This window comes from Toxoplasma gondii, chromosome X, assembly GCF_000006565.2.
Source record: "Toxoplasma gondii ME49 chromosome X, whole genome shotgun sequence".
NCBI lineage: Eukaryota > Apicomplexa > Conoidasida > Eucoccidiorida > Sarcocystidae > Toxoplasma > Toxoplasma gondii.
This window is the reverse complement of record NC_031478.1, coordinates 5,374,224-5,382,601: the sequence shown is the minus strand read 5'-3', so window position 1 is coordinate 5,382,601 and position 8,378 is coordinate 5,374,224. Positions and strand designations below refer to the sequence as shown.

Genomic DNA, 8,378 nt, shown 5'->3' with positions numbered 1-8,378 from the left:
TACCCCACTCATCACCAGCGCTCCTCTAGATCAACTCAGCGCGGCTCTCGCGGTGTGCCGTCGTCCCTGCGCCGAGTTTCAGTTCCCCGGAGAAGATTCAACCCTCTTGCGAGGACTCGTTTTCTTTCAGGTGTTCTCAAGTCGAGAAAGCTCTTCTTTGATTTTCTTCTTGGACACAGCGATCACCGACATCCTGCGAGAGTGTCTCGGTGCGGCAAAACAATCGACGTCGTCACCCAGCTTCGGGCGCGTGCGGTAGGCTCTTCCTCGCTTCCCGTGGCAGCTGGTGAGCTCTTCCTCGCTTGTACGCGCAGAGCAGGCTCTCCGACTAGTCGAAAGGTGCCTGCTTTTCTCGACTTGTTTCTTTTTCCGTTTCGCATGCTGTTCTTCCACCAGAGAATAATTCCGGTGTCATTCGGTGCCTTCAACTTCCCACGCGCGTTGCCTGTCTTGGAGCTCCGCTTTGCATGTTCTCAGGTTTGTTCCGATTCTGCCGGTCTGTCTTCTTCTGTTTTGTTTTTCCGTGGAAGCTGAGCCGTTTTTTGTGGCCATCCGAGCCGCAAACGTCCTTTTTCAGTGGCGTTGCCTTCGAGTCTCTCTTTGCACTTTCCGGCGACATGGCTGCCTCCTGTTCTCTGCAGAACGCCTCAACCACGACCCGCTTTCTTGTCGGGTTTACTGTGCTGGCTTCCATTCTCTTTGCGCTCTCACCAGCTGTCTCCTCTCTCCCCGCCCTCTCGTTCGCTGCTGCCCAGGTGGAGGCCGGTGTCCAGACAGCTTTTCAGAGCTTCGACGCCCACGAATCCTCGCAAGAGGAGGCAGAACAAGGCAATCAGTTCCTCGAGCGCCTTCGACCGAAAAGCGCGGCGGCTCGTAGAACGCAGGATCCCGAGGCAGGGGACGGCCTGATACACGAACAGGGTCTAACCGACGATCGGACCATTGTCATCAAGCCCAGGGCAGGACGCGGGGAGCAAGTGAAAACAACATTTCAAAAGAGCCTCAGAATCACACGAGGCCAGTGGGTAAGCGAAACATCGAAACTCTTGAGACAAGCAAGTGCACAAACGGATGCAGAGAACGGGGAAGCGGAGGACACCTCCAGGGTGTACGTACACCGCGCTGTCAGAGTCGACCATGCCGGGCATTTCGGGTGTATGTACACCCAGGGCTTCCACATGGGACCCCTTTTCACCTGGAGAGTGCAGGACGCACCGACACATTTTGGGAGTGACTTCATCTGTGAAGTGGAAGGGTGTGGCTGAAACTGGATTCCGAGGCGCCAGTCGCATTTCCAGTTCGAGCTTCTGTGCTGTGCATCGGTACATATCGCATGTCGCTCTAAGGGCTGTCCCTTCGTGTCTCAGCTGTATGTACACCGCAGCTTGGGGCTGATTTGTGATCCTCCGTTGAAGTGTACATACACCTGGGCGTTCGCGCTCAGATCACCTCTCATGTATACGTGCGGTGTTGCGACTTGTTCCACTTTTTTCTCGTTTCCAGTTCCATCGTTTAAGCCCGAGTGTTTCGTGTTTCTGCCTCCTTCTCTCTCTCCAGTCGCTCTGGTTTCGTGCCTCGTCCTTCCGACTGCGGCCTTCTGTTTGGCACTGCGCGTCAGGTGTTGTCGCCACCACTGTCAGTATCCGTTGACCACTCAGACATCAATCCGTGCTTCAACTTGTTGTGAACTGGAAAAGATTCAAGCTCTGTTCTGTGAGTCATGGGCTCGCTGCCTCCGTCCTCACAGCGACAAGCGCGTCACAAATTAACGTCTCGACTGTTTGCTTTGCGCCGTTCTCGCCTGCCTGCAGTTCGCCGCGCTGTTCTGGCTCTTCGTTAGCTACGCGCAGCTGTCGGCCGCGTCTGCGCTCGTTCCTGTCTTTAATGGTGGTTCGCAGTTTTTGCTTGCTTACGGCGGGCTGGAGAGCCGTTTGGTAAGCGCGGCCGGCGAGCCGTAAAGTGGTGCCTGGCTTCTCTCTCTCGACATCAGTCTACAGGCTTTCGAGATCACCCTACAGGACAATAAACGGCCTAGCTATGATCTTCATGTTCTTGCTACCGGCTTGTACGGATGATGCGGCAACGTCTTTGTAGTCCCTATCAGTCAGCACGCTTTCGTCTTTGTCTACTTGACTTGACTAGGCCCTATTCGCTTCTGTTTCTCTCTACGAGGAGAGTGTCCCAAGCACGCACTGCGCAAAATCTCTGCATTCCTTGCGGCGCTCAGCCTAGTTTCCGCGCCTGTCGGCGCGAGCTTACCTCGAGTTCTCTCGTCTCCTTTTCACCAGTTTCCTCGCTTGCTTTCGTAGTCTCCTCACGTAGCCTTGCTCTGTTTCCCTTTCCTCAGGCTGTGATATACGCCGCCGTCTTCGGAACGTTGCTCGTGTTGTTCTTCATCAACGCACTGATCACGACACTCGGTGCGTTGGTTGTTTTGCTGCTTGCGGAAGTCAGCGACGACGCTGGGACTAAGAAACGAGCCACGGCAAGAGACGCTGTGAAAGGCAAGCCCTCGTCCGTTGCGGAGAAGAAGCAAGCGACAGCTGCTGTCTCTCCCACGGCGGTAGAACAAGGAGACAACAACTAAGCACTCGTCCAGAAACAGAAGAAGCGAAGAGAGTGAGAGGCGTCGACTGGAGGACACAGTGCCTGCAGCGCAGCCTCAAGCAGGCCTCTCGAATGTCTCTTCTCTGCTGTGTATCTTCTGCGAGGGATAGGTCGCCCCGCAGAGACGAAGAACTTCCCACCACGCGGCGCCGCTTGTTTTTGTGCTGAGTCAGCGTTCACTGAAGAGAAAGGTTTTCGTCACGGTTTTCGGACGTTTCGAAAGGTCGTGACCATCGATTTTTGGGGTTCGCCGGTATTGGAGACCTCTTTTTTTTGCACCGATGTTGCTTTAAATCTAGAACAATAGCGCGCACTCCCGGAACGCTTCTGAAACTGAAGTATACCTACAGCACTCACGGCCCGGCAGCGCAGCTTCTCCAAGGCATGCGACAGTCGACGGGACCTGCGTCAGCGCCAAAAGAGACGTTAAACCGTTTTGGGAGGCAAATGGCGGAAACAAGCGCGTTCAAAAGTGATATAAATGTGTGACCGTCGAAAACCTGTGGCTTGGTAATTCGCATGGCATATGGCTGGCAACGCCATAGAAGCAAAAACCTTCGAAGGTCTTCTTCCTACAGCGCGTCTCGCTTTTCGAGCTGGACATGCGAGACACAGAACTGCCCTCCTTTGCGTTAGGACAATCCTTGCTACGGTGGCTGCACATGGCAACATCTGCAGAGAAAACGTCTTCAGACGACTCGCAGTCCGAAGATAGCTGGCAGCGTTCAGAGAAGCTGTCTGCCTCTGTAGGTGACCCAAGCTAGTCATTTCTTCTTCGCTTTGCAGGGAGCCGACGAAAACCTATCTTTCCACCGTGTGTATCTAGATATTCACTCCAGACGAGCCTGCGTCTAAACCTTGCACAGCCGGAGCGTCGATACAGCCCAGCGTGAGCGGAGGGCCGCCAAGAGCCGTCGAATCCAACGAGCGATCGCTGGATCCGAGACATGCGCGTTTTCCACCTTAGCGCTCGGCCCTGCGTGACTGTCGAACCGCTGCGTTGATGCCTCTCTTTCTTTTTCAACTTCGAGGAGGCATCCCTTGAGAAACACCCAGTGTCCTCTGCACGCACCCGATATAAGGAGACGAAAGATTTCGTTTATCTCTCGCCAAAATCTCTCTTTCCCCACTCAAGGAGAGAGAAACAAAACGTCTCACCGGAGGCGGGGGGCTCCCTCTGTGGGCCGCATGCGTTGACCTCTCCTGGTTTCCTTGGTCTCGAGAAAGGAGACAGCGTAGCGCAGCAACGAGAAGAATGACGAGGCTGTAAACAGAAGAAAGAAGAGAAACACACAACCGCCTGCAAAGCTCCAGAGCAAGACGCTGCTGCGCGGGTGTACGTACGAGGGAGACATAGAGAAAGAGAGACAGAAGCACAGAGAAAGACAGACAGAAACAGAGACACACAAGGAGATAGCCGTTCAGAGCCAAGGAGACAGAAACAGAGACACACAAGGAGATAGATGTTCAGAGCCAAGGAGACAGAAACAGGGACAGAGAGATATAGACACGGACAGCTAGTCAGATGGGGAGAGGGAGACAGATGCAGGTAGGAAGCAGAGACACGGAGACGGAGAGAAAAGAAGACAGCGCGATGCAGATGGCTGACGTAGCAAGTCGAGAACACAGTTGGGCGAGTGTGGTGAAGAAGGATTCTAGAGGAAAGGAGAAAGCGATGAAAAAGACACAAAGAAAGAAAGAGAAAGCAATTCCAGCTGAGCAAGCGAGAGGTTCCAAGTGCGTCAAGAACATGTCGAAAAATCGTGCATGCACCTTCAATAAATCGTGCATTATTTGCTTTTTTCCTAAGCTCTCTCTCCGCCCTCCTCGACTTTTCTCCGTGTCCTTTTCGTTTTCTTTCATTTGTTTAATTTTTCTCCACTGCTCACAGGCTGGATGTACACCTCGCAGCCCGAGTCTCTCTCGCGCGGCGGCGGTTCTGCCATGCACAAAGAACCATTTTTCTGCTTTCTTCTAGTGTTTTGTCCTTCTCTTCCTTTCCCTCCACTTTTTTCTTTCCTTTCTGCGGTTCGTCTTTCTCTTTTTTCCTCTTTGTCCCTCTTTGCCTTCGCTTCTTTCCCCTCGACCTTCTCTCCGTCTTCTCCTTGTCCTCTCGTTTTCCTGGAGAATGACCGCGAGAAAAGGCGACTTGGGGGCTCTGTGCGCCTGTGGTCTGTCAGATCTCGTTCCCCGGCTTTTCTCTTTTCCACATCTTCAGTTTCTTTTCCTCTCCAGGATTACAGTCCTCCTCCGCAATGCCTCCGATGATTTCCTCCGAGAAAAAACGGGGGGACTGCTGGCCGACTGAAGACACGCAGTTTCCTCGGCGCCATGACGCCTCGGACTCCCGCTTCTCTCCTCACTCTCCTCCCTTGACTTCTTGTTCTCTTTCCTCTCCCCGTCGTCCTCCTTCTTCATCTTCTCACTTACTTTCCTCACCCTCCCCGTCCGGTCTTCCTTCATCTCCTCGTTATCTTCTTCCCTCTTCTTCGTCTTCTTTGTCCTCTTCTTCGTCTTCTTTGTCCTCTTCTTCCTCTTCTTCTTCTTTTTCTCCGTCCTCTTCGTCCACTACCTTGTCTGCCGCGCCGTTCGTTCCACCCTCTTTGCCCGATTCTTTCTGCTTCAGTCCGGTTCCGCTGCCTCTGTCCGACAAGCCTGTACCTGAGCATCTTTCGGAGGCGATTCGCCCCTCTGCGTATATGACGAACATCTGGACGTCGACGAGGATCTCCAGGAGCTTCTCTGCCCAGGACTTCTTCCTCATCTCGCGCTCGCTGCCGAATGCGGAGTACTCTGGCGGCGCCTTGCAGCCACTCGTCCTCAGACTGAAAGGTCCTTCCTGCACCGCCGTGCTGGGGGTCAACGGCCGGCTCTCCGTCATGGGCGGCCTCACCTTCGAACAAGCCAGCTGGCAGGCCTACAGAGTCGCCTATAAGCTCAGGTTCCGACTGAACTGGAGGTTCAGGGAACGAGGTGGAGACTCGCAGCATCTGTCACAGGCAGGCAAACGCAAGCAGTCAACAGCGCAAAGAGGACGGGAGACGCCGGAGAGCAGAGGCAGAGAGACGGCGGAGACAGAAAAAGGGGAGAGAAGAAAGGAGAGAAACGAAAGAGCAGACAAGAAAGGAAACCGAGATACACATTTCAACCAGCATATATATATATATATATGTATAAATATATGTATATATGTATAAATATATGTATATATATGTATATATATGTAGATATACATCTGTACACTGCGCCTCGTGCCTGGAAGCTTGTGAAGAGGGTGAAGAAAAACGCGTGCGGCCTTTGTTTGTGTCGGTTTCGGTTTTCAAGAAACTCGCCGTGTAGCGCTTTGGCTTCGTCTTCTTGATGATTCTATGCAGTGCTACTCCACAAGGAAGTTTAATCTTTTATGTGGTAGACTAGCGACTCCTCCGCCTCTGTGAGTCGCGCTCTCTGACGTTCCTGCGTTTCTCGATGATTTCGCTCGCGCCTTCTGTTCACAGCAAGAAGAGAAACGGCGCCTGCTTGTGGGAGACCACCCGTCCGCCGCCAGTCCCTCTTCTTCTCTCTGTTCGCCCTCCGCTGCGCGAGAGGTGGAGTACGTGCACAATCCCCAGATTCGCTTCCTTCCAGAGGAGATGAAGATTCAGCAGATGGTATGTCGCCTGAACATGGGAGGCGACTTTCGGCCTGAGCTGGAGCAAGTCGAGGCGCACCCTGCGCTTCGAGGATGCGTCGTCGGAATCAAAGACTGGCTCACCATTCGTGTGCCTCTCCCGCCGTCTGTCGCCGAAGGAAGCGAACGGAACGCAGAGACGGAGGCGCCGGCGCCGCGCGTCTCGCGCGAACATGCGCCGGAAGGAAAAAGAGACAACGCCCAGAGCTCGCGCTTCGTCTGGAGAGACACCTGCGCCTGGTCCCCAGATGCCAGCGACGCAGAAGCCGACATCGGTGAGCTGGGAAGCGAAACGCGAAGGAGAAAAGGAGAGAAAACGTGGGGAGAGAAGGACGAACAAGCGGAAAGAAGAAGAGGAGAGAAGAGGAGAGGGCAGAATGAAGAAGGAAGGAGAGATCAGAGCGAAGGCGAACAAGCGGAAGAGGATGCAGTCGGGAAGAACAGGAGGGAGCAAAAATAGTGAGTGACCATGTCATGAAAATGAGGGATTCGTTTAGCTTCGCGGTGGAGGCAGGCGATGTACGACGCTGGCGAGAAAGAAGTGAATTGCAGCGGTCGAGAGGATTTCGATTTTTCGAGGAACGGACTGCTCAACAAATCGTCAGAGACTCGCGAGAAGAAACAGAAGGCAGGGACCCAGGCTGAAGAAAAGAAGTCTGTTTTCTTTTTGTTCTTCCAGTTCACACATTTTCATCTCTGCCGATACTCTTGTCTCGCTATGTGTGCATGTCTTTCTCGTTCGGTCACTTCTCTCTTTTACCCTTCCCGTCTCTCTCCTTCCTTTCTCTCTGTCTCCTTCAGTATCTCTCTTCGTGTCGGCTTCTCCTTTCTCTCTCCTCCTTTTTCGTTTCGCTGGACCTCGTTCACCCGTCGCTTTCTCGGCTTTCTCTTTTCAGCTGGTGAGCTTTTTGCAGGGCTCGAGGGTGGGGAAGATTCTTCTTCTCCCGCTTCCGCGCGGAGAAGAGACGGACTGTCCGGGAAGAGAAGAAAGCGAGAAAGAAACTCATCCCGCGAGGAAGAGAGACACGCGCCGTTGAAACCAAAAAAAGGCGCCACCTGCATCGTATACAGGAGCGGGAGAGTGCTCGTTCTGGGCTGTACATCCACCGAAGAAATCGACTACGCCGTCAGTTTCGTCTGGCCTGCCCTCGTCGGCCTCTGACAAAATCCATCTCTCCATCTTTACACACTCCCTAGACCTTTTATCTCCGGGACTCTCTCGTGTCGCGGATGCATACACTCACAACCACATCTATGTTTACATCTGTACATATATATATATATATATATATATATATACGTATGTATATATATGCTTGTATGTGTATGCATACACATATATAAATATATATGATACGTATGTGCGTTTTGTATGTTTTGGGAGGAGGCATATCCACCGAACCTGTGTTAAAGTCTGAGGGTCGATCCAGGGGGCTCGCAAGTTGTCTGGACTGTGTCTCGTCTCCTGTGAGACCGAAGTCGATTTTTGACAGGTCACAGAGAACGTTCTGTTCTCGTGGAAGGCGACGGAACATGCCTTCTCGGCCCAGGCCGCTCTTCACTGGGAACAACCAGCTTCAAGCTGAATTTGCGAAATCTTTTCGCCAGGTTGTCGCTTCCTTTCGGCCACCGCGCTGTCCGAGAGCTGTGTTCTGCTCCCCGAAAAAAACTGTCGTGGAGGGCGAAGAGAAGGGAAGAGAGACAACCAATATGAAGTGATCTGCCTTGTGTCTATTAGCTCGCTTCTGCCTATCTAGGATCGGACCAGTATTCTCAGACTGAGATAGCTAGAAGACGGAGGAGAGACGCACAGACAGGGACTGCCTAAGAGAAAAGGCGGCCTCGAGGCATGCAAAGACAGACAGAGAAGGACGGCAGGAAGGATCAGAGACAGAAGAGCAGTGGCAGAACGAACGAACCAGTCGGGAGAGAGAAGAGAAGACTGACCTACACAGCAGGAGAACATGCGAGAAAACACACCTTAGTCGACACTGCATTGATACAGGTACCCCACAGCTGCTCAGGTGGCTAGTGAGAGAGACGAGACGCGTGAAAGCAGGCTCAAATCAACAGTCTCGAGAGGAGACAGGAATCTCCTAGA

The 8,378-nt window shown here is 53.1% G+C and overlaps 2 protein-coding genes across 2 annotated transcripts; both read left to right on the top strand.

Annotated features, from left to right (window-relative positions):
- The first annotated feature begins 140 nt into the window (after positions 1-140).
- Positions 141-2,630, top strand: TGME49_236290 (hypothetical protein). Its single transcript, XM_002368971.2, has 3 exons — positions 141-1,025; positions 1,812-1,934; positions 2,348-2,630. Exons 1-3 carry the CDS (start codon positions 468-470, stop codon positions 2,585-2,587), a joined length of 921 nt encoding a protein of 306 aa, XP_002369012.1. The 5' UTR covers positions 141-467; the 3' UTR covers positions 2,588-2,630.
- Positions 2,631-4,433: 1,803 nt separating this feature from the next.
- On the top strand, positions 4,434-7,524 carry TGME49_236280 (hypothetical protein). The gene is made up of 3 exons (XM_002368970.2): positions 4,434-5,606; positions 6,105-6,552; positions 7,174-7,524. Exons 1-3 carry the CDS (start codon positions 4,863-4,865, stop codon positions 7,437-7,439), a joined length of 1,458 nt encoding a protein of 485 aa, XP_002369011.1. The 5' UTR covers positions 4,434-4,862; the 3' UTR covers positions 7,440-7,524.
- The last annotated feature ends 854 nt before the right edge of the window (positions 7,525-8,378 follow it).

Coding starts and splice junctions, on each gene's coding strand:
- TGME49_236290 (XM_002368971.2), top strand. CDS start 468: ATGTTCTCAGGTTTGTTCCGATTCTGCCGGTCTGTCTTCTTCTGTTTT. Junction 1,026..1,811: donor GAATCACACGAGGCCAGTGG/GTAAGCGAAACA, acceptor GCCTGCCTGCAG/TTCGCCGCGCTGTTCTGGCT. Junction 1,935..2,347: donor GCGGGCTGGAGAGCCGTTTG/GTAAGCGCGGCC, acceptor CCCTTTCCTCAG/GCTGTGATATACGCCGCCGT.
- TGME49_236280 (XM_002368970.2), top strand. CDS start 4,863: ATGCCTCCGATGATTTCCTCCGAGAAAAAACGGGGGGACTGCTGGCCG. Junction 5,607..6,104: donor ACTCGCAGCATCTGTCACAG/GCAGGCAAACGC, acceptor TTCTGTTCACAG/CAAGAAGAGAAACGGCGCCT. Junction 6,553..7,173: donor CGACGCAGAAGCCGACATCG/GTGAGCTGGGAA, acceptor TTCTCTTTTCAG/CTGGTGAGCTTTTTGCAGGG.